The 26,067-nt window shown below is 46.8% G+C and overlaps 1 protein-coding gene across 13 annotated transcripts in view; it reads left to right on the top strand.

Annotated features, from left to right (window-relative positions):
• Positions 1 to 19,068: 19,068 nt before the first annotated feature.
• The window catches only part of CASK (calcium/calmodulin dependent serine protein kinase), an 887,710-nt gene continuing 880,711 nt past the window's right edge, over positions 19,069 to 26,067 (top strand). For 3 of the 13 annotated variants that reach the window (XM_063955617.1, XM_063955611.1, XM_063955609.1), the window contains exon 1: positions 19,070 to 19,609. In XM_063955617.1, the coding sequence (XP_063811687.1) occupies positions 19,551 to 19,609 (59 nt within the window). In that variant the 5' untranslated portion in view covers positions 19,070 to 19,550. Of the gene's footprint in view, positions 19,610 to 26,067 lie in introns of all 13 variants that reach the window. The other 10 variants (XM_063955619.1, XM_063955615.1, XM_063955607.1 and 7 more) reach the window with 5 other exon arrangements.

The following is a 26,067-nucleotide window of genomic DNA, read 5'->3' as shown; positions in this document are numbered from 1 at the left end:
GTGACAGAACACGGTGGGGGTGACACGGTGACAGAACACGGTGGGGGTGACACGGTGACAGAACACGGTGGGGGTGACACGGTGACAGAACACGGTGGGGGTGACACGGTGACAGAACACGGTGGGGGTGACAGAACACGGGGGGTGTGACACAGTGACAGAACACGGTGGGGGTGACAGAACATGGGGGGGTGACACGGTGACAGAACACGGGGAGAGGGGGTGACAGTGACAGAACACGGGTGTGTGACACGGTGACAGAACACGGTGGGGGTGACACGGTGACAGAACACGGGGAGGGGGGGTGACAGTGACAGAACACGGGTGTGTGACACAGTGACAGAACACAGTGGGGGTGAAACGGTGACAGAACACGGGGAGGGGGGGGTGACAGAACACGGGTGTGTGACACAGTGACAGAAAACGGTGGGGGTGACACAGTGACAGAACACGGGAGGGGGGGTGACAGTGACAGAACACGGATGTGTGACACGGTGACAGAACACGGGGGGTGCGACACAGTGAAAGAACACGGGGAGGGGGGGTGACAGTGACAGAACACGGGTGTGTGACACGGTGACAGAACACGGTGGGGGTGACACGGTGACAGAACACGGGGAGGGGGGGTGACAGAACACGGGTTTGTGACACAGTGACAGAACACAGTGGGGGTGAAACGGTGACAGAACACGGGGAGGGGGGGGGGGGGTGACAGTGACAGAACACGGGTGTGTGACACAGTGACAGAAAACGGTGGGGGTGACACAGTGACAGAACACGGGGAGGGGGGGTGATGGTGACAGAACACGGATGTGTGACACGGTGACAGAACACGGGGGGGTGCGACACAGTGAAAGAACACGGGGAGGGGGGGTGACAGTGACAGAACATGGTGGGGGTGACACGGTGACAGAACACGGGGAGGGGGGTGACAGTGACAGAACACGGGGGGTGTGACACAGTGACCGAACACGGTGGGGGTGACAGTGACAGAACACGGATGTGTGACACGGTGACAGAACACGGGGGGTGTGACACAGTGAAAGAACACGGGGAGGGGGGGGGTGACAGAACACGGTGGGGGTGACAGAACACGGGGGTGTGACATGGTGACAGAACATAGTGGGGTTGACAGATACAGAACACGGGGAGGTGACACAGCGACAGAACACGGGGAGGTGACAGCGACAGAACACGGGGAGGTGACACAGCGACAGAACACGGGGGAGGTGACACAGCGACAGAACACGGGGGAGGTGACACAGTGACAGAACACGGGGGAGGTGACACAGTGACAGAACACGGGGGAGGTGACACAGTGACAGAACACGGGGGGTGTGACACAGTGACAGAACACGGGGGGTGTGACATAGTGACAGAACACGGGGGGTGTGACATAGTGACAGAACACGGGGGGTGTGACAGTGACAGAACACGGGGGGTGACACAGTGACAGAACACGGGAGGGGTTGGTACAGCGAGAGCTAAAGATCTCTCCCCCAAACCTAAAAACAGTCTGACACCACTGCCCGCACACACAAATATATGCACACTATCACACACACATTTTCTTTCACTTTTCCCATTAACTTACTGATCTGGCTGGCAGTGGCAGGAAGGATGGATCTGTAGCAGTCTGGCTCTTGTCCCATGTAGCTCCGCCACCTGAGGTCCCATGTAGCCCCGCCCCCTCATTGGCACGTAGCCCCGCCCCCTTCTCGGCTGAACACAGCCGTTGTCACTGGGGACTCTGGAGGAGGCTGCTACAACACAGCAGTAGGGGAGAGATGCGCCGCTGGCAGCTTGGAGGTACTGCAGTGCAGAGCAATGACAAGCAGCTCAGCCGGTCGGGCCGCATGTCATTGCTCGCTGGTGGGAGGCAGTGGGCCAGGCAGGATCGGTTTGCGGGCCGCATCCGGCCCGCGGGCTGTATTTTGCCCACCCCTATTCTAGACTGTGCGAACCTCTTTCTGTCTTATTTAATTCTTTTATGCAGGGTGTTCCCTTGCCCCAATATTTTAATTCCGCAGTCATAAAGGTTATCCCGAAGCCTGGCCGGGATCCTGAGTCTCCCAGTTCTTATTGTCCGATCTCCCTTCTAAACACGGATTATAAATTGTTCACTAAAGTCCTCTCGAATAGACTCAAATTCATAGTCCCTGATATAGTTCATACAGACCAGACTGGATTTGTCGGGGGTCGGCAATCAGTGAGCAATATACGAAAGGTCTTGACTGTTATACAGGCCTTTCAGCTTTCCAAACCCACTGACACTAATGTATTATTGTCACTTGATGCTGAAAAGGCGTTGGACCTGGTCACCTGGGACCATCTGTATGAAACGCTCCACCGCTTTGGTGCACCTGAGGACTTTGTCTCTCTTATTTCCCGATTATATGAATCTCCCTCCACTCAAGTTTTGGGGAATGGTATCCTCTCATCCCCTTTTCTTATCCAGAGTGGCACACGTCAGGGCTGCCCCTTGTCACCTTTATTATTTGCCTTAGCTTTAGAACCCCTAGCTGTTTCCCTGAGAAATTCTCCCAGATTTACAGGCATAAAAATAAAGGACACCATGGTAAAATTATCACTGTATGCTGACGACATGCTTCTATTTATTTCTCATCCTGATACGTCCATCCCTGAGATTGTCTCCCTGACTGAACAATTTGGTTCCTTTGCGGGATACAAAATTAATATATCTAAATCTGAGCTTCTCCTCCTTTCAGGAGACTCTTCCCTTTTTCCATTACACCCGGTCCTGTCCCGATTTCCAGTGGCTTGAGATAGTCTTAGATATTTAGGGGATCAGATCCCTACTTCCCTCCCGGATCTATATGCGGTTAATTTTGGTCCTATTTTGTCCAAGGTGTCTAAAATCCTTACAGACTGGGCGTCTCTGCCCTTGTCTCTTATGGGTCGCGCAGAAGTTATTAAATCTGTTGTTTTTCCCAAGATTGCTTATTTTCTTCTTATGCTCCCTATTGCCCTTGTCGAGAAAGATGTCCTTTTTCTTAAACAGTGTTTCACTAGATTTCTATGGGCAGGTAAACGACCAAGAGTCCCCTACGCTAGGTTGCAGCTATTACGTGAAGAGGGAGGTATCGGAATACCGGATCCTGTTCTATTTAGTAGAGCTGCGATGTACCGGTATATCACAGACTGGCTTTGGGGCAGATCAGTATTTACGAACTTGCCACTTGAACTGGCCGTATTCCATCCTTTCTCCCCTGCTGCACTCTTACACACCCCAAACTCCCGACTCCCATCTGAGATAAAACACAATATTTTATTTTGGCATACATATCGAGCATGGCAGGCCACTCACACTAAAGCCCAGAGAAAACCTGACACCTCTCTTCACACTACGTTTTGGGGTAACCCATGTTTCCTTCCTGGCCTTGATAACGCACATTTTTTGAGTTGGAGAGAAAAGGAGATCGCAGCTATTAGAGACATATACGACCCAGGAGGCAACGCAGTGCTTTCTTTCTCTGATATCCAGATAAAATTTGGTATTTCCCACCGGGAATTTTTTTATGTACTTACAGGCTAGACACTTTGCTCAATCTCAGTCTCACCCAATGATTTCTGAGGCTACCACAGACCCACTGCGCACCTTAATGGTGCTTACTAAAGATTGTCCTTACCATCTTAGTTGCTTCAGAAACACCTTTAGGGTCTCATATAGAGACCGGCTCTGGGATTCCGCGTTGTCTTCCTGGTCCAGAGATATCCCCAATATGGGATCGTGCGCTGAATTGTTAGACAACATTTTACCCACTTTTAGGTTCTTAAACTCTGCCTCTTTGCAAGAGGTTCACTTGAAGACGCTCCAAAGGGCATATATAGCGCCACATGGTCCCAGACGACACTGGCTGTTGCATCAAATGTACTGCGCAGAGTGCCACCTTGTACCACAATATGTGGTCTTGCCGGAAAATATCTAAGTTTTGGTACAAACAGAGAAAAAACCACAGCACTCACCACACCAGAAGCGGGGCACAGCTATGCACTTACCACTCACAGGGTGGGGTGCATGTAACACAGCACTCTCCACCACAAAAGCGGGATACACAGCTGTACTTACCACTCACAGGGCGGGGTGCATGTAGCCTATGACCACATCGCTCTAATAAATACAAACAAAGAACCCAGCAGTCACCAAAGTAAACTCACTTATCCTCAACAATTCAATAAATAAATGATGGGGGTTTAGTTGGTGGATTGGCCAATGCACGGAAGCCTGCACACCGATTTTCAAGGTACCCCACCTTCATGCAGGTCCTAATTGTTGAGGATAAGTGAGTTTACTTTGGTGAGTGCTGGGTTCTTTGTTTGTAAGTTTTGGTACAAGGTGGTCGCTTATCTCAACACAGTATTTAACTTACGGTTAATAAAACGCCCGAAGGCTTGTTTGCTACTTGATTTTAGAGAGTGGTCTCTTGGGCCTGAAGATAGAGATATTGTTCCGGTACTCTCTGTTATCCTGACAATTGCCAAGAAACAAAATTCTTAATAATTGGATCAAGCCGTCTACCCCTTCTTTGATGGCTGTGAAACACATGACCCTCCGGATTATTTATTTTGAGAGGCGTGCTACTCTTCCTGATATTGAATTGGGGGTCAGGCGGTTTGCCAAGAAGTGGGAGAAATATATTGATACCCTAGACCCGGATGTACAGTCGTTCATCTACAAACTTTCTGAGACCACAACGTGGTATCTATATAGACAAATCGATATGGCCTCTTAACAACCTAGGCCCATGTACTGTTCCTTTGGGACCTCCTGCTGTTTTCTTAGGAAATGCAATTATATTAATTTTAATACCCCATGCTGTATGTTTAGTCTGATGCCATATGGGTACTGAACCTACTCTTTAGTTAGAACGGCTAACCATGCCTGAATTACTTCTTTAATAATTTTATTTAGGACTTCTATGGCCGCTACTTACTCCTTCATGATCCGATTATACTGGTATTGTTTTCCCCATGTGTTTCTCCCCCCCCCCTCCTGTCTGTCTTCTTTACCGACCTCTCGTGTATATTGATGTCCTATGAATCCTCAGGTAGAATTGTATGCTTAGCTTTAGGTATATGGTGATTTCTTATGCTGAGACGCACGTCGGTAATGTCTTTATCATTTTCTAGACCTCATTTAGGTTAAGATTGTTTATCTTTTACCTCTTACTCAAGCCTACAATTACCGACTATGTATCTATTGTCTCACTGATGTGGCTTAAAAGCACCTTACGATGGACTATTGTAACTATACCGGTTACTCTCCGGTTTTTGGTATGTCTGTATCATGAAGGTCTTCCCTGTTCTTGTAATTCTATAAAAAAATCTAATAAAAATTGTTGAATTAAAAAAAAAAAAATTGAACAATGAAGAAACCCCAACTTACAATTCCTTGTCTTATGTATCAATTGGGGGTGCTGCCACACATATATTGTGGCATTATATATGTGTTTTGGAACAAGGAAGAAAAGATAGGTCTTAGGTGGTGCACTAATACAAATGATTTTACATTTAAAATATAACTTTTATTTCATAAACTTAAAAAGCCTGTAACTGTGAAATATTAAAATAAATTAAAGGACAAGTGAAAGACAAAGTGCAACCTGTGATTATTAAAAAAAAAAACACACACTACACCCACTATGCTGTGCAATGTCTCTATATAAAATACTTCAATTATTGTGTACAATGACCTCGATTATGAATATGCGTGCTTAGCAGAGAAACAAAAGTTCCACCTAAGTGAACCACAATTCTGTCAATCAATTTAATATGATATGGGCTCCTTAAGTGTACTGTAACATGTATGTTATTAGACGTTAGATCTGATAGGGTAGACCGGATAAACTCAATATATCCCAATTAGCTTCTTGCCTGTCAAAATTGTGACTACATCATCCGATGTTCCCACACGATGTGTCAATTCACTGCCGGAGTCCACCAAGGCCATCAATTTCCATCCTCCAATTTGCACTGGCTCCCATATCAGGGGAGCTCACCCTTGTGAAGACAACATAGAGCATAACACCATGTTTTCTTCTGTGGCTTTTGCAACACTACAATCCATGGGCTCTCTTTTTCTGAGACACATGAGTCTGTAGTGGCATGTTTCACCACATTCATAGCATAATGGGGAGAGGCTCTCATCAGGAGAGGATCCATTATTACTAGATGCAGGGACAGTAGGGTAAGACCCCCGTGGTCACGGTCCTGTCTCCAGTCCAGGAGAACGAGTCGTAGGTATTGCCTTCACTGGCCGCCCAGCCCGTGATTTCCAATCAGGGCCTTTAGCCATTCGGCCAGCCGTCTCATATCTCTCCAGGGTAATTGCCAATGCTTCCAGATTTTGAAGTGCAGCGTGGATTACCCATTTTTGGGTGTTGTGATCCAGGCTGCAGATACACTGGTCCACAATTACTGTCTCTACTATCTAGTGAGAACTGTTCTCTTCAGGCTGTAGCCAACTGCGTCCATACTTGGCTAACTCTGCCAATTGTATCCTGACAGGGGATCCAGACTGAAAAGTCCACTCCTTGAAGCGCTATGCTTTACTACTCAATAGTGTTTAGTTTTTTCCACAGACAAGTCGGCATGTGCCCGTTGCAACACTCCGGTCAGATATGGCGCTAACCGGGCCACCCACGTATCCACCTCCCATTTTAACCACTGAGCGTTTTTTTTTTTTTAAATATTAGAAGGTAGGCTACCGGATCATCTGAGGCGGTCATTTTATTTAATATGACCGGCTTATTTTCGGGCGCCCAATCTGTCAACAACTGTGCCATCTGCTCTTGGGTCTTTTGCTGTGCCATCACAGCAGTGGTCAGTGTATGCAACAGCTCCTCCATATTGAGGTTAGAGGGGTAGCGGAAGACAGCAGGCTTCAAGAAATAACCCCTATGAGCCAGTTCAACTTGCCTCTTTAGGCTAGGAGAAAGGAAAAAAAAATAAGATTTTAAAGCTACCGGTAAATCTTTTTCTCCTAGTCCGTAGAGGATGCTGGGGACTCCATAAGGACCATGGGGTATAGACTGGCTCCGCAGGAGACATGGGCACCTATAAAGAACTTTTAGTATGGGTGTGCACTGGCTCCTCCCTCTATGCCCCTCCTCCAGACCTCAGTTAGAGAACTGTGCCCAGAGGAGATGGACAATACGAGGAAAGGATTTTGTTAATCTAAGGGCAAGATTCATACCAGCCCACACCAATCATACCATATAACCTGGAATGTCCAAAACCAGTTAACAGTATGAACAAACAACAGCATTAGTCCAAGACCGATTCCAACTGTAACATAACCCTTATGTAAGCAATAACTATATACAAGTCTTGCAGATTTTCCGCTCTGGGACGGGCGCCCAGCATCCTCTACAGACTAGGAGAAAAAGATTTACCGGTAGGTTTAAAATCTTATTTTCTCTTACGTCCTAGAGGATGCTGGGGACTCCGTAAGGACCATGGGGTTTATACCAAAGCTCCCAATCGGGCGGGAGAGTGCGGATGACTCTGTAGCACCGACTGAGCAAATGCTAGGTCCTCATCAGCCAGGGTATCAAACTTGTAGAATTTAGCAAAAGTGTTTGAACCCGACCAAGTCGCGGCTCGGCAAAGCTGTAATGCCGAGACGCCTCGGGCAGCTGCCCAAGAAGAGCCCACCTTCCTAGTGGAATGGGCCTTTACTGTATGTGGAAAAGGCAATCCAGCCGTAACATAAGCCTGCTGAATCATGTTACAGATCCAGTGAGCAATAGTCTGCTTTGAAGCAGGCGCGCCAATCTTGTTGGCTGCATACAGGACAAACAGAGCCTCTGTTTTCCTAATTCTAGCCGTCCTGGCTACATAAATCTTTAAGGCCCTGACTACATCCAGGGACATGGAATCCTCCAAGTCACTCGTAGCCACAGGCACCACAATAGGTTGGTTCATATGAAATGAAGACACCACCTTAGGTAAAAATTGAGGACGAGTCCTCAATTCTGCTCTATCCACATGAAAAATCAAGTAGGGGCTCTTGTGAGACAATGCCGCCAATTCAGACACCCGCCTTGTCGAAGCTAAGGCCAATAACATGACCACCTTCCAGGTGAGAAATTTCAACTCAACCGTTTTAATGGGGTTCAAACCAGTGTGACTTAAGGAACTGTAACACCACATTCAGGTGCCATGGCGCCACTGGGGCCACAAAAGGAGGCTGGATGTGTAGCACTCCCTTCACAAACGTCTGGACTTCTGGAAGAGAAGCCAATTCCTTCTGAAAGAATATCGATAAAGCCGAAATCTGTACCTTAACATAGCCTAACTTCAGGCCCATATCCACTCCTGTCTGTAGAAAGTGGAGAAAACGGCCCAGGTGGAAATCTTCCGTAGGAGCATTCTTGGCTTCACACCAAGATACATACTTCCTCCAGATACGGGGATAATGTTTCGCCGTCACCTCCTTCCTAGACTTTATTAGAGTAGGTATGACCTCCTCTGGAATGCCCTTCTCAGCTAGGATCCGGCGTTCAACCGCCATGCCGTCAAACATAACCGCGGTAAGTCTTGGAACATGCAGGGTCCCTGCTGTAACAGGTCCTCCCTTAGCGGAAGAGGCCAAGGATCTTCTGCGAGCATCTCCTGAAGATCCGAGTACCAGGCCCTTCGAGACCAGTCTGGAACAATGAGTATTGTCTGCACTCTTTTCCGTCTTATGATCCTCAACACCTTTGTGATGAGAGGCAGAGGAGGAAACACATAGACCGACTGGAACACCCATGGCGTTACCAGAGCGTCTACTGCTACTGCCTGAGGGTCCCGGGACCTGGCACAGTACCTCCGAAGCTTCTTGTTGAGGCGTGACGCCATCATGTCTATTTGAGGAACTCCCCAGAGACCCGTTATCTCTGCAAAGACTTCTTGATGAAGTCCCCACTCTCCTGGATGGAGATCGTGTCTGCTGAGGAAGTCCGCTTCCCAGTTGTCCACTCCCGGAATGAAGACAGCTGACAGAACGCTTACGAGATTTTACGCCCAGCGAAGAATCCTGGTGGCTTCCGCCATCGCGACTCTGCTCTTTGTCCCGCCTTGGCGGTTCACATGAGCCACGGCTGTGACATTGTCCGATTGAATCAGTACCGGTAGGTTGCGAAGAAGACCCTCCGCTTGTTGAAGGCCGTTGTATATGGCCCTTAATTCCAGCACGTTTATGTGCAGACAGGACTCCTGGCTTGACCATAGTCCTTGAAAGTTTCTTCCTTGGGTGACTGATCCCCATCCTCGGAGGCTCGCGTCCGTGGTTACCAGAACCCAGTCCTGAATGCCGAACCTGCGACCCTCTAGAAGGTGAGTACTTTGCAGCTACCATAGGAGAGACACCCTGGCCCTGGGGGACAGTGTTATTTTCTGATGTATTTGTAGATGGGACCCGGACCACTTGTCCAGAAGGTCCCATTGAAACGTCCTCGCATGGAACCTGCCGAAGGGAATGGCCTCGTAGGCTGCCACCATTTTCCCCAGAACTTGAGTGCATTGATGAACTGACACTCTTTTTGGCTTTAGCAGGTCTCTGACCATGTTCTGGAGGTCCTGGGCTTTTTCCAACGGGAGAAAAACCTTCTTTCGTTCCGTGTCTAGTATCATGCCTAGGAACGATAGTCGAGTTGTTGGAACCAACTGTGACTTTGGCAGATTGAGAATCCAACCGTGTTGCTGGAGCACTCTCAGAGAGAGTGACACGTTCTTCAGTAATTGATCTTTTGATCTCGCCTTTATCAGGAGATCGTCCAAGTATGGGATAATTGTGACTCCTTGCCTGCGCAGGATCACCATCATTTCCGCCATTATCTTGGTGAAAATCCTCGGGGCCGTTGATATCCCAAACGGCAACGTCTGAAACTGGAAATGACAATCCTGTACCGCGAATCTCAGGTACTCCTGATGAGCGGGATATATGGGGACATGAAGGTAAGCATCCTTTATGTCCAGTGACACCATAAAATCCCCCCCTTCCAGGCTGGATATTACAGCTCGGAGTGATTCCATCTTGAATTTGAAACGTTTCAAGTACAGATTTAGGGATTTTAGATTTAAAATGGACCTGACCGAACCATCCGGCTTCGGGACCACAAAGAGTGTCGAATAGTACCTTTTCCCTGTTGGCTCAGGGGAACCCCGATAATCACTTGCTGTTGACACAGCGTTTGAATTGCCGCTAACACTACTTCCCGCTCTGGGGTAGAAGCTGGTAACGCCTAATTGAAAAATCGGCGTGGGGGCACCTCTTCGAATTCCAGCTTGTAGCCTTGGGAAACTATCTCCATCGCCCAAGGATCTACGTCTGACCAAACCCAGACCTGGCTGAAGAGTCGAAGGCGTGCCCCCACCGGTGCAGACTCCCGCAGGGGAGCCCCAGCGTCATGCGGTGGATTTTGTAGAAGCCGGGGAGGACTTCTGTTCCTGGGAACCCGCCGCGGCAGGTGCTCTTTTCCCTCTACCCTTACCTCTGGCAAAGGAAGGAGGAGCCCCGACCTCTTCTGGGCTTTTGTAACCAAAAGGACTGCATCTGATACTGTGGAGTTTTCTTTTGCTGTTGGGGAACAAAAGGTAAATTTACCTGCGGTAGCTGTGGAAACCAGGTCCGTGAGCCCATCCCCAAACAACACATCACCCTTATAGGGTAAAACCTCCATATGCTTTTTTGAATCCGCATCACCCATCCATTGGCGGGTCCATAAGAATCGTCTCGCTGAAATAGCCATGGCATTGGCTCTGGAACCCAACAATCCAATGTCTCTTTGAGCGTCTCTCATATATAAGACTGCGTCTTTAATATGTGCTAAAGTTAGCAAAATAGTATCCCTATCTAGGGTATCAAGGTCAGCTGACAGGGTATCTGTCCAAGCTGCAACTGCACTACATATCCATGCCGACGCAATTGCCGGTCTAAGTAAAGTACCAGTATGTGTATAAATAGACTTTAATGTAGTCTCCTGCCTGCGGTCCGCAGGGTCCTTGAGGGCCGCTGTATCTGGAGACGGCAGCGCCACCTTCTTGGACAGGCGTGTTAAAGCCTTGTATAGTACAGGAGCCAAAGAAGAAAAGAAGAAAGACTACACGTCTCTTCTGGGGCACTCTTTTATGGTAAAAAAATATATATATATGCTGAACGGAGCCAGTCAGTTTGATTTGTATCACCTTGTACAATCAAATCTACTTAAATTGGATGGATTATCCTCTTGATAAACAGATAGCAACTTTATTGTGTTTTAGTTCCATTTTTGCCTCATAGCCCCTTATTTTAAGAGGAATACAAATAAAAGTTATTTTTTAAATATCACAATATTACATAAATTACCATAAAAGAGTGCCCCAGAAGAGACGTGTAGTCTTTCTTCTTTTCTTCTTTGGCTCCTGTACTATACAGGAACCATACAATTTCTTTGTATCAGTTTACTGAACTACCTCTGGGAGCACCACCAACCCAGTGCCTATTATGAATTACTCAACTACATGGCCATATGTTGGTTAACGAAATAGCTATAGGTTTACCCTATGTCAAATAAATCAGTAAGTTTTCAGATTGAGAGATCCTGTGCAGACTCTACCCCCGCTTTCTTCAAAGTGTTAAAGCCTTGTCCACTATGGGAGAGGATTCCCAACGTGCCCTGTCCTGTGTAGGGAAAGGGTACGCCATAAGAACCCTTTTGGGAATCTGCAGTCTCTTATCTGGAGGTTCCCAAGCTTTTTCAAATAACTCATTAAGTTCATGAGATGGAGGAAAGTTTACCACAGGTTTCTTTTCCTTATACATGCGCACCCTCGTGTCGGGAACAGAAGGGTCGTCTGTGATATGCAAAACATCTTTTATTGCAATGATCATATACTGAATAGTTTTTGCCACCCTAGGGTGCAATCTAGCATCATCATAGTCGACACTGGAATCAGAGTCCGTGTCGGTATCTGTGTCCACAATTTGTGACAAGGGACACTTTTGAGACCCTGACGGGCCCTGTGAGTCGGTCCAATCCGTTGATTGACCCCCTGATGTCTCCCTGGATTCTGCTATGTCTAGCCTCCTATGCAATGATGCTACACTTGCATTTAACATATGCCACATATCCATCCATTCCTGAGTCGGCACTACCGACGGGGACACACCACTCATCTCCACCTCCTCCTTTGATAAGCCTTCCGCTTCAGACATGCCGATACGCACGTACTGGAAAACCCAGATAGCGCTTTTATATATAATGCCAATGCTATTCCCACTCACTGCGCTTGAAATGTGCCCCCCTCCTCTTTTTTTCAGCCCTCTGATGTGTTCAGCAGGGGAGAGTCCGGGGAGCCAGCGTTCTCTACAGCTTCTGTGGAGAAAATGGCGCTGGTTAGTGTTGAGGGATCAAGCTCCGCACACTCCAGCGGCGGGCTTCGGTCCCGCTTCAATTTCATAAAAATGGCGGGGGATCGTCTATTTGCTGCCTCCGCAGCCTAATATATATATATTTGTGCCAAAAACGAGGTTTATTGCTGCCCAGGGCGCCCCCCCTGCGCCCATCTGTGCCTGTGTGTGTTGTGTGGGAGCAATGGCGCGCTGAAGATCTGAATTCTTCTGCCGCCTTGAAGTCTTCTTTTCTTCTCATACTCACCCGGCTTCTATCTTCCGGCTCTGCGAGGAGGACGGCGGCGCGGCTCCGGGACGAACCCCAGGGTGAGACCTGTGTTCCGACTCCCTCTGGAGCTAATGGTGTCCAGTAGCCTAAGAAGCAGATCCTATCATTTAAGTAGGGCTGCTTCTCTCTCCTCAGTCCCACGATGCAGGGAGTCTGTTGCCAGCAGTGCTCCCTGAAAATAAAAAACCTAACAAAATTCTTTTACACAGAAAACTCAGGAGAGCTCCCTGTAATGCACCCTATCTCCTCTGGGCACAAGATCTAACTGAGGTCTGGAGGAGGGGCATAGAGCCAGTGCACACCCATACTAAAAGTTCTTTATAGGTGCCCATGTCTCCTGCGGAGCCCGTCTATACCCCATGGTCCTTACGGAGTCCCCAGCATCCTCTAGGATGCAAGAGAAAAACCCTTTATACTTTTTGAGACATTTCACCTTTAAGAAATAAAAGGTGTAAACGCTGGTTTACGTACAGGACTAAAAGCAACACTTTAAAAAGACATTTCATACACTTTAAATGAAGCCGCTGCAGCCGCTATACTTGATCCACAACCTACGTACTTATTACACCATTAGCGTACAGAGTCCCGTACCGTGTACGGACTTTGCGTACAAACGCCGCGCTGGCTGTACAAAGTACACGCAGCGCGTACACACCCAAAGATACACCGTGAACCCTTAACAGCTATGCATGCGATAGTAATAGGGAAAGGAAAACACGACACCAGATTGTATTTAAACTGCTGGGTTCCGACACCACAACATATTACTGAAAGGGGGTTACAATAACAAAGCAATACAATACAAAAGAATAATGGCTACAGTCAATGGTACATACTTGTTTGGATTTCGCTGCGCTACCCAGTCTGGTCCTCGGTTATCTAGATAGATAACTTTGAGAGTCTTGTGTGACCAGGCCTGCAGCTGGCTCCTTTTATACAATCTTCCAAAACCTAACACAATGGATACAGTAATCGCTTTGTCCATTGGACACAGGGATTGTCATTTACAGTACAGGAGAGGTCATATTTTGGTTTGAATAGGTGGGCGATGTCTGTTCAAGATGCACTTGTGGGTGGTCTCCTCTGGGTTCCCGCCGCATACCTAATGTACAGTAAATACAATTTATATCTATATTCTGCACATAACTATTCGCAGGAACGTGCGTTCTGCAAACCAACACCGGAATATTACCCTTAAAATACCCTACAGCTGGATACCAAACACCATCTTATAACCTTGTTCTGTCCCCTCCTATCCTGTAACGGTGAATCCCTTTGTTCGGTTACCATTTAAACTGTTGTAACTTGCTGATGTGGTGCAGGGAGACTATGTGTACATTGTGCACCATTTGGATTAAATATGTAATGTGTTTTGATAGCTTTTCCATGCGTCCACAAACTCTACCGTAAATACTCATACCACGCGCTAATGCGCAAGACCGCGGGAGCGACCATACGCAAATTGCGAATATGCGCACGCACGGCAGAACACGTACACGCACGGAGGCCATCTGTGTGTAGTTTGTACTGCAATATTTTTCGACTTTGACAAAGGGAAAAAAAAAAAACAACACTTTTTTTTAGGCTTTATTTAGGTCTTGGGAGGGGGGTTAGTACCACGCTGAAAAGCGGCTGGCACCCCACTTTACGGCTCCCCGAATGGGCCACCACTTGTAACAGTATTGTTGGGGTTGTCATAAAATAACAATACTGACACCAAGGTATATAGTGAAAACAAATCAGTTTTACTAGACCACAGGTTCTTTACCACATAAAACAAAACCACCAAGTTGTTCCCACCACAACTTGAGGTAACAACAATCTCCCTGGCTGTTTAACATCACACAGCCGGCAGATGATTATAGACACAGCATACAGTCTATACAACAATGAAATCAGCAGTATAAAGCTTTTTGCAAACAGCACTACAAATGAGCATTCGTAACACAGTGTCCTGGGTTATAGTCACCAATGTGTGTAGTGTCCTGCTTCAGTGGAAATGCGTCCTGACACGAACCACTGGTACCGAAGTCCCTTCAAGCACACACAATCTTCCAGACCCCTGACACTAGCCCCCCTTACAGGCCCTAGCTTCTTGCCGCTAGTCAGCATCAGATGTCCTGCACCTGTGAAACCTTCAGCTCTTTCTAGGTATTCCACAGGTGCCCAATTACTCGGCCATCCTGGCTGCAGAACCCACAAGACCTGGACTGACCTTTGTGGATGGGGCCCGCCCTCTTCTCCCATCCACTCCCAGGAACCTTTACTGTTTTTCTACACAACCAAGCTACAGAACCTAAAATAGTTCCTTTTGTCTCCCTAGGGCAGAGGTTCTCAAACTCGGTCCTCGGGGGCCCACACAGTGCATGTTTTGCAGGTCTCCTCACAGAATCGCAAGTGAAATAATTAGCTCCACCTGTGGACCTTTTAAAATGTGTCAGTGAGTAATTAATACACCTGTGCACCTGCTGGGTTACCTGCAAAACATGCACTGTGTGGGCTCCCGAGGACTGAGTTTGAGAACCTCTGCCCTAGGGTTTTTCTAAAGTCTGCTGTAGGCATTTTCCAGGTCGTTGCAAAATACGGAACGGATCTCCTTTTTGCAAGGCTCTTTTCGGCTGGTCTGGCACTCCACTTCAGACCGTCTGGTGTCTCTCTCATCACAAGTAGACAGTTTTATATTCGTTCTGGAAATACCCATATTCACAGAAGAGTTTGAGGAAAGCAGTCATTCTGCCAAAACAGACGTGTGGTTATAGGGAATTTAGCGCCTAATTCAGCATGGATCGTTAGTCAGAGAATTGGTAAATAAACCAATTTACCAATTCTTATAGGCCCTTAACCATTAAACATGCTTTCTATGTTTTTTTAAACTGTCCTACTTTTAAACAGAAAATTGGTCCAAAAAATCATGTGGAAAATTAGAAAATTTTGAAACTGGTTTAGTGAAATGTACATTTATTTATGAAAGAAAAACACATAGGTAATAGAAAAGCAGCATTTTCCTGGTGCTTTAAAATGTGGAATACTATTTTAACTTGATAACGTTTTTAAACATGGATCATTTTATGATTTATTGTATTCATTGATTTTACTTCATTGGTATTGCCATAATATACTCCTATAATTATGTAGTGTTTACAACCCTTCTTCCTCATTATAATAGCCCAACTTTTAACTACCAAAACATTGAACTGGAAAGATACTGCTCCCCAGTCCTGCAAGCTTTATGCGGGTTAGAACCATGGGCCTAATTCAGACCTGATCACTCCTCTGCGAATTTGCAGAGGTTTGCAATCAGATAGTCGCCACCCAGACAGAGTGAATACCCGCTCCTGTGCAGGTCTGCATACGCCATGCGAAAAACTTTGCAAATGCCGGTCAGCTGCAAATCCGTTCGCAACTCACTCACCATGAAATGTTTTTTTTTCCACTCTGTGCAGTCTGTGCGTAGCCCAGGACCTACTCCTACAGTGCGATAGAATCGGACTGATCGGGGCCAGAGCTGACGTCACACGCCTTCCCTGAAAAACGTCTGCATTTTTCCTGACACTCCCAGAAAACGGTCAGTTACCACCGCCACCTAGCAATCAAAAAAGACGCTGGATTCTTTTGCAGTTTGGCCTTGCACATGCGCATTACAATCTGTATGCATATGCAGTCGATCGATAATCGGCTGCCTTGCGCATTCGCACAACAGCAATGAGGTCTGAATTACCCGTCATGACAGATGGTTGTAGTAATACTGGGGAAGAGTATATCTTGGAGAGATAAAGAACAAACAATCAGCTCCTGGCATTTTTCATACACAGGGGGATATTCACTTATTGTTCATGGGTAATTGTCTCGCCGGGGGCTATTCAATTAGCCTCGATAAGCCAGCGCGAGACGCAGCTTATCGGGGATTCGTTTCACCTGCCTCAGGCAGTAGAAGCAAAATCCCCAAAAACTAGGCTGTTTCTACCAAAAACACACAGGTTTCGCTGAACCTATGTGTTTTGGGGCGAAAAGGATGTTTTTTCCGGGTGAAAAAACATTGGGACATGGTCAGTACTGTATCTCTACCCAACATTTGTTTAATCTCACCCTGGAACTCTTGTCACACTATCTTTCATTAATGTGTAAAAGACAAAATATTAGAACATCAGTGAACTAACTTTGGAAAGGAAAATAAGGGGCCCATTTATTGAGTGATAGAACTCGTTGCAAATGATAAATGGTGCTCCAGCAAATCAGCTCCCAACTGTCATTTAAAAAAAAATGACAGGTGAACACAACAGTTAGGAGCTGACTGGCTGGAGCACCATTTGTCATAAGCAACGAGTTTTATCACTCGTTGATTAATGAGCCCATAGTATAAAAGATATTCTAGTCTTTTGATGGAAATGTAGCTTTTTCTGAGTACAGGTCCCTTTTTTCATAGGAATAAAGGCACTGCATGCACCTCTATGTATTGATGGGTTGCATTATCCATATAAATGTCATGTTTTTATCTTAACTGAAATTGTTATATTGTTGCACGTTATATTTAATGCTGGCCACACACTTTACAGACTTGTCCGCTGACTGGCCGCTTTTTATGTCTGGCCATACTTCACAACTGGGAAGGTATTTAAATTTTCCCACGCAGTTGTGATGTCATTGTTGCATGTTACTGCAGCCATCATACAGCTGTACACACATGCAGATGTGCTGAAGATATATCTGCAAGATATATCGATATCAGTTGAGCTGCAGAGCTAATGCAATACTTCTGTGAACGACGTTGTTCACAGACATATTTTCTGTACACACGGGCAGATGCACTAAGCTATATGTCGTTCATCGGGTGACTGAACAACATATCGAATAGGATGTACCCAGTTAAGTTGTGCTCTGATCCTCTATTAGTTATGCTTCCATCACTGATATGTCAATTCTCCATAAATGTAGCTGTTACTGCTCCATTGTAGATGAATATTATCCCATCGTTTTGCTCACAATCAGCAGAACAGAGACAGAGCTGGGCACAGGGATCATCGGGCCTAATTCAGACCTGATCGTAGATGTGCTAAATTTAGCACATCTATAATCAGTAACACAGAAATGCGGCGGGACGCCCAACACAGGGCGAGTCAGCCCCGAGCCCCCCCCCCCGCAAAAGTACAAAAGAATCGCACAGTGGCGATGCTTTTGTACTTTAGGAGTAGCTCCCTGCCAGCGCAGCTACTTGTCGCTGTGAGGGTCGTAGCGGCTGCGTGTGACGTCACGCAGCCGCCGTAGTCCGCCCCAATGGTCCGGGCATGCCTGCGTTACTGCGCAGCCTAAACGGCGGCCAAACACCTCCGGCCCGTCCCCTCCAGCCCTGCGCCCGCCTCTGCCTGTCAATCAGGCAGAGGCGATCGCAGGGCTGAGACAGCGAAACCGCATAGCACCTATCATGTCTTAATTAGGACCATTGTTTCTTCTGCACAACTCAAAAGATTTCTGTGAAGTGGACCACTGACAAAATTTCCCATCCACTCCCTCTTATATTATTACTAGCAACTGTGAACCTGCATGGGTCCAACCATGCCCCTTTATACTTACCCTGTGCCCACTCGGCTCCTCGTCTCTCCTGGCTTCCACAATGCAGTTGGAACCATTGGAGCACAAACCCCACCGTGCATGGCAGGTACAGAATATAGCACATTATTATATAGATGAGTATTTGTGGGAATTAACTTTTGAAGGAGACTGATATACAGTATAAATAAATTTTCTTTACCAAAAATGTTATATGGCACAGCTTGGGAAGAAGTCATTAAACTTTTGTGCAACTGTCTTCAAAGTCAAGAAGTACTAAGAATCATTCTAATAACCCATTCCAATGGTTCATCTAAACATTTAAAGGGACAATACAACAGGTTATATAATTGTTTTACATTCTTTTTATTAATTGAAAGCGCGATTAACTATTACAGACCCTCATCCACTAAAAGTGGGATTTGAGCAATAAAGGTAATGGCAGCCCAGCCAGCATCCAACACTCACACTCTATACACGTGACTAAGGCAATTTCCACTCAGCGCTTTTGATAGGACTACAGGGCTGTCACTCTACCTCTCAGAAGAGTCATTGGCCCCTCAGTCAGTCGCTAATGCCACCCACTTTTTTTCTATTGGTGGATGGCTGTCCATAATGACTGGACGATAAATCAGACGGAAATGTAGCAAAGTGAGGATGAATTAGTAGGGGAGCAGCAGATCACTGCACTCTGCGTGCTGCTCACTGCCGGCCACCATCCATAGGTGTGTGTGTTTCCAATACCCTGTCACTCCAGCGTGCACGTCACTGACATCAGGAGCGCGCTACACGTTCAACTTCGCCTCTTTCGGGAGCGCGCACCCGCGGCCCCGCCATCATTGTCCATAGGATAGTTGGGAAGAGGTGGAGGGGACGCGTGCTCGCGACCCGACGTCATCTACATACGAGCGGAGTCGGTGACGCGCGCGGCCCTACCTCCTAGCACCAGGGGGAGAAAGCAGTGCGCGCTCCCGCGTCAGTTTGAAATGTGGGACACGGTTACCTCCGGAACGGACACCGCCATTTAACCGGGGACGCGCTGCTCGCGAGCGGTGGCATCTTGAGGCGCGGTCTCTGTCCAGTGTGTCTCGGCGCCGAGAGGCGCTCGGTTTCCCTGGGATGGCGGAGCGCGGGCTGAGCGGCGGCCCTTAGATGTAGAGCGGCCGCTTGCCGCGGTCCATTGATTAAAGGGCAGCAGCGCCTGGTGTCACCTCTCGCCTCTGTCACCCGGATTCCTGCAGCCACCCTCCACCTGGGACCCCATCATACCTCCGCGGCTGCACCTCATTTCTGCATTGCTTTTCTCTTGTGGTTTCATTGAAATTTCCCCTCAGGACCATGGCCGACGACGATGTGCTGTTTGAAGATGTGTATGAGCTGTGTGAGGTGATTGGCAAGTAAGTTGGACCTGTGTATTCGCCTGGACCTATGCATGGTGTAAATAATACATGCCTTCTTGCCAGATTGCCTGTGTAGTTCATTTACAGCGTGATCATTGCAAGCAGGATCTCTGCATGTTACTGATGTCAGTGGTATCTTTGTAATGTGTTCAGTAATTCACGTCTTGGTATAGGCAGGGCATTTTGCAGTGCTTGGATTACCTGTGTGTTATCCACCCAATTCCACACGACTGATGATGTTGCATTAGCTGGATGTGACCATATGGTTCTCATCTAAGGCGGGACAAGGCTTCTATATGCTCCATCCCTGTCCCTTGATAAATGGGATACTGTCACTAGGAGTGAGATGTGCAGAGTCAGGTCTCTCTCTTTCTTAAGATGGCTTTCATACAAGGGTCCTGAGATGTGACAGATCACAGATGCAAGCTTTGCAGTCAAAAGGCTCTGCACGGTTCACTAGCGTTGCACGAATCGCACCACGGGTGGGAATTGCTAGCCACCACCTTTGTCATCTGCATCACGTTGTCAGATCAGTTTTGCAGAGTAATTCTTGAAAAGCTGCTCATTTTCAAGTTATTAGAAGTAGGAGGTGGTTGGACTTGCTGTGCATGATTTCTCCAGTCATTAGCGCCGCCTACTCGTTTCTGGGTCTCTGCTGAATGTCAAAATGTCTATGTATTTGTTGGTACTGTACTGATTGCCTTTAATTTCTGTGACCCATGTATGCACAATTTCCGATTGTGTATGGAGACAGCGTCATGTGCTTGCTGTAGATCACATTTCCTTTGGATTCCCGATGCTTCTTGAAAACAAAAAATATATATTTATATCCCCAAACGCAACTAATCAGTCACTTTTTTTTGAATGACAGTGTTTGAAATGATTGGTGCATTTGAATATACATAGAAGTGTACACCTGGTTTTTATCCAGCTAATAGTGAATATTCTGTTTTAGAGATGAACCAATTCTTTTTTTCGTTTTAAGCTTATTCTTTGTGCTTGTTTTAGGATAATTGGTTACATATAAATTACAGTTTTGGTTATATGTGTACACATGGTTATGCTGTAAAGGTAATAATGTCATTTTCTGTTTATGGGAATACAGTGTTACAAGCTAGACTAGGCAGAGTAAGTATGACTTTAGAAAAAATAAACTTTTTACAACATTTTGTTAGACTTTTTTAAGGCCTATTCACATAAAAATCATGCCTCTTTTATTGATTTGTTTAGTTGAATGTGTACCCTAGAAAAGGTGTATGGTAATTGAGCTCATTGGTTCCTGTGACTCCCGCACCCACTCATATCTGCTATTGGGTGTCTTTTGGACCCTGCTTACGGTTTTTACTAGCCTGTGCAAGGGGGTTATTGGAGCCCCCTCCTCACTCCCCCAATCTCTGATATCACTGCCTGTCATATCTGATTTTCCTAAAGCCAGTAGGTTGCCAGTGCAAATCTCTTAGTTATGTTGATGGTTTTGCAGAATATAGCTCTATAGTAAGGCCAGTTCTCATACCTTTGATCTTTAATATTGCACCCACCACACAGTCTTAGATTATTCTAATCAGATTTATTATATACTCTGCTCAAGGTCACACAATTTTTCATTTCTTTTTTTTTTCAACAAAAAATACTGAAGCAATGAAATCAAAAGCGACCTGACCCATTTTCTGAGTCTAATAGAACGTAATACATAAAGCTATTGTTTTGCGGCGTTGTATCTGATTTTTCTGGAAGTGTGTGAAACACTGCACTTGGTTCATGAGTAAAAAGATATTTGATATGTTGTAGGTGTAGAGTTCTGCTATTGGAAAGTTACACAATTGGTGAAAAGTCTGTACCACATTTAGTAATTGAATCCTTATGATTTCCATGTGATAGAGCACTCCTATTTAAAGGCTCAAGACCGTGAGCTGCAGTTTATTTGAGGTAACATTAAACCGAATGCTGCTGTTCTTTTTACTGATTTTGGTGGCAGTTTGGTGCTGTGTGTATTATTGCATGTGTTTCTTTTATTGGGAAGTGATATCTGAACATTGCAATTGTATTATGGTTTATTTATGATTGTCAGTTACAAACTGTCAGTAAATGGAATATGTATAATAAATGATTCATACATTTTGAAACCTAAGTACATTTTTAGTAGCATGCTTAATTGTCTAGTTTTGGAGAGTGGCTATCTGCATATGGGGGCAGATGTATTAAGCCTGAAGCAGTGATAAGTGCAAGGTGATAACAGACAATCAGCTCATAACTGTCAATTTACCTTTTGGAGCTGATTGGCTGTTGCATTATCACCTTGCACTTATTATTGCTTTATCACTTCTCCAGGCTTAATACATCTGCCCCATGGTTAGAAAAACAACTGGATCAGTGTAATTTAGCTACCCCAATGTATTATTAGCTTAGGCACACAACTGTCAACTACTAGCTGTCACATGAAATGGCAAGCCTTCTATTTCATTCAAATGTTACTACAAGAGTAGTTGTGCATATGGGCTTATAATGCCGGGATAAATGAATGTAAGAAAATTCAAAGCAAAGTCATTTAGAAGTAAGAGGATTCTAACTGTAACTGCATTAAAGATTCCATTATTTCTCTATCGTCCTAGTGGATGCTGGGGTTCCTGAAAGGACCATGGGGAATAGCGGCTCCGCAGGAGACAGGGCACAAAAAGTAAAGCTTTTTCCGATCAGGTGGTGTGCACTGGCTCCTCCCCCTATGACCCTCCTCCAGACTCCAGTTAGATTTTTGTGCCCGGCCGAGAAGGGTGCAATCTAGGTGGCTCTCCTAAAGAGCTGCTTAGAAAAAGTTTAGCTAGGTTTTTTATTTTACAGTGATTCCTGCTGGCAACAGGATCACTGCAACGAGGGACAGAGGGGAGAAGGAGTCAACTCACCTGCGTGCAGGATGGATTGGCTTCTTGGCTACTGGACATCAAGCTCCAGAGGGACGATCACAGGTACAGCCTGGATGGTCACCGGAGCCGCGCCGCCGGCCCCCTTGCAGATGCTGAAGTCAGAAGAGGTCCAGAATCGGCGGCTGAAGACTCCTGCAGTCTTCTAAAGGTAGCGCACAGCACTGCAGCTGTGCGCCATTTTCCTCTCGGCACACTTCACACGGCAGTCACTGAGGGTGCAGGGCGCTGGGAGGGGGGCGCCCTGGGAGGCAAATGAGTACCTATAAAGGCTAAAAATACCTCACATATAGCCCTAGAGGCTATATGGAGATATTTAACCCCTGCCTAATTTTTCTAAATAGCGGGAGACGAGCCCGCCGGAAAAGGGGCGGGGCCTATCTCCTCAGCACACGGCGCCATTTCCTCTCACAGCTCCGCTGGTCAGGACGGCTCCCAAGTCTCTCCCCTGCACTGCACTACAGAAACAGGGTAAAACAGAGGGGGGGGCACATTTATGGCGATATTTTGATATAACAAAGCAGCTATAAGGGAGCACTTATTATAAGGCTATCCCTGATATATATATATAGCGCTTTTGGTGTGTGCTGGCAAACTCTCCCTCTGTCTCCCCAAAGGGCTAGTGGGTCCTGTCTTCATTAGGAGCATTCCCTGTGTGTCTGCTGTGTGTCGGTACGTGTGTGTCGACATGTATGAGGACGATATTGGTGTGGAGGCGGAGCAATTGCCAAATATGAGGATGTCACCCCCTAGGGAGTCGACACCAGAATGGATGCCTTTATTTATGGAACTACGGGATAGTGTCAACACGCTAAAGCAGTCGTTTGACGACATGAGACGGCCGGACAATCAATTAGTGCCTGTCCAGGCGACTCAAACACCGTCAGGGGCTGTGAAACGCCCTTTGCCTCAGTCGGTCGACACAGACCCAGACACAGGCGATGACTCCACAACCGTATTTTCCAGTAGGGCCACACGTTATATGATTTTGGCAATGAAGGAGGCGTTACATTTAGCTGATACTACAGGTACCACTAAACAGGGTATTATGTGGGGTATGAAAAAACTACCTATAGTTTTTCCTGAATCAGAAGAACTAAATGACGTGTGTAATGAAGCGTGGGTTGCCCCTGATAAAAAGCTGATAATTTCAAAGAAATTATTGGCATTATACCCTTTCCCGCCAGAGGTTAGGGAGCGCTGGGAAACACCTCCTAGGGTGGACAAGGCGCTAACACGCTTATCTAAACAAGTGGCGTTACCCTCTCCTGAGACGGCCGCACTTAAAGATCCATCAGATAGGAGGATGGAAAATATCCAAAAAAGTATATACACACATGCAGGTGTTATACTACGACCAGCTGTAGCGACTGCCTGGATGGGCAGTGCGGGGGTAGTTTGGTCAGAGTCCCTGATTGAAAATATTGATACCCTGGACAGGGACAATATTTTACTGTCGTTAGAACAAATAAAGGATGCATTTCTTTATATGCGTGATGCACAGAGGGATATATGCACACTGGCATCACGGGTAAGTGCTATGTCCATTTCGGCCAGAAGAGCTTTATGGACGCGACAGTGGACAGGCGATGCGGATTCAAAACGGCATATGGAAGTTTTGCCGTATAAAGGGGAGGAGTTATTTGGAGTCGGTCTATCAGATTTGGTGGCCACGGCTACAGCCGGGAAATCCACATTTCTACCTCAAGTCACTCCCCAACAGAAAAAGGCACCGACTTTTCAACCGCAGCCCTTTCGTTCCTTTAAAAATAAGAGAGCAAAGGGCTATTCATATCTGCCACGAGGCAAAGGTCGAGGGAAGAGACAGCAACACGCAGCTCCTTCCCAGGATCAGAAGCCCTCCCCGGCTTCTACAAAAGCCTCAGCATGACGCTGGGGCTTCTCAAGCGGACTCGGGGACGGTGGGGGGTCGTCTCAAAAATTACAGCGCGCAGTGGGCTCACTCGCAAGTAGATCCCTGGATCCTGCAGATAATATCTCAGGGATACAGGTTGGAATTAGAGACAGATCCACCTCGCCGTTTCCTGAAGTCTGCTTTACCAACGTCCCCCTCCGAAAGGGAGACGGTGTTGGAAGCCATTCACAAGCTGTACTCTCAGCAGGTGATAGTCAAGGTACCTCTTCTGCAACAAGGGAAGGGGTATTATTCCACTCTTTTTGTGGTACCGAAGCCGGATGGCTCGGTAAGGCCTATTCTAAATCTGAAGTCCTTGAACCTGTACATAAAGAAGTTCAAGTTCAAAATGGAGTCACTCAGAGCAGTGATAGCGAACCTGGAAGAGGGGGACTTTATGGTATCCTTGGACATCAAGGATGCGTATCTCCACGTTCCAATTTACCCCTCACACCAGGGGTACCTCAGGTTCGTTGTACAAAACTGTCACTATCAGTTTCAGACGCTGCCGTTCGGATTGTCCACGGCACCTCGGATCTTTACAAAGGTAATGGCCGAGATGATGATTCTTCTTCGAAGAAAAGGCGTATTAATTATCCCATACTTGGACGATCTCCTAATAAGGGCGAGGTCCAGAGAACAGCTAGAGATGGGATTAGCACTGTCTCAAGAAGTGCTAAAACAGCACGGGTGGATTCTGAATATTCCAAAATCCCAGTTAATGCCGACAACTCGTCTGCTGTTCCTAGGGATGATTCTGGACACGGTTCAGAAAAAGGTTTTTCTCCCGGAGGAAAAAGCCAAGGAGTTATCCGAGTTTGTCAGGAACCTCCTAAAACCAGGAAAGGTGTCTGTACATCAATGCACAAGAGTCCTGGGAAAAATGGTGGCTTCTTACGAAGCAATTCCATTCGGCAGATTCCACGCAAGAATTTTCCAAAGGGATCTGTTGGACAAATGGTCAGGGTCGCATCTTCAGATGCACCTGCGGATAACCCTGTCTCCAAGGACAAGGGTGTCTCTTCTGTGGTGGTTGCAGAGTGCTCATCTATTGGAGGGCCGCAGATTCGGCATACAGGATTGGATCCTGGTGACCACGGACGCCAGCCTGAGAGGCTGGGGAGCAGTCACACAAGGAAGAAACTTCCAGGGAGTATGGACGAGCCTGGAAACGTCTCTTCACATAAACATTCTGGAACTAAGAGCAATATACAATGCTCTAAGCCAGGCAGAATCTCTGCTTCAGGGAAAACCGGTGTTGATCCAGTCGGACAACATCACGGCAGTCGCCCATGTGAACAGACAGGGCGGCACAAGAAGCAGGAGTGCAATGGCAGAAGCTGCAAGGATTCTTCGCTGGGCAGAGAATCATGTGATAGCACTGTCAGCAGTGTTCATCCCGGGAGTGGACAACTGGGAAGCAGACTTCCTCAGCAGACACGATCTTCACCCGGGAGAGTGGGGACTTCATCCAGAAGTCTTCCACATGCTGGTAACCCGTTGGGAAAGACCAATGGTGGACATGATGGCGTCTCGCCTCAACAAAAAACTGGACAGGTATTGCGCCAGGTCAAGAGATCCGCAGGCAATAGCTGTGGACGCGCTGGTAACGCCTTGGGTGTACC

This window comes from Pseudophryne corroboree, chromosome 2 (genome assembly GCF_028390025.1).
Source record: "Pseudophryne corroboree isolate aPseCor3 chromosome 2, aPseCor3.hap2, whole genome shotgun sequence".
Lineage (NCBI taxonomy): Eukaryota > Metazoa > Chordata > Amphibia > Anura > Myobatrachidae > Pseudophryne > Pseudophryne corroboree.
The sequence above is the reverse complement of the archived record's forward strand: the minus strand, read 5'-3'. Positions and strand labels throughout refer to the sequence as shown.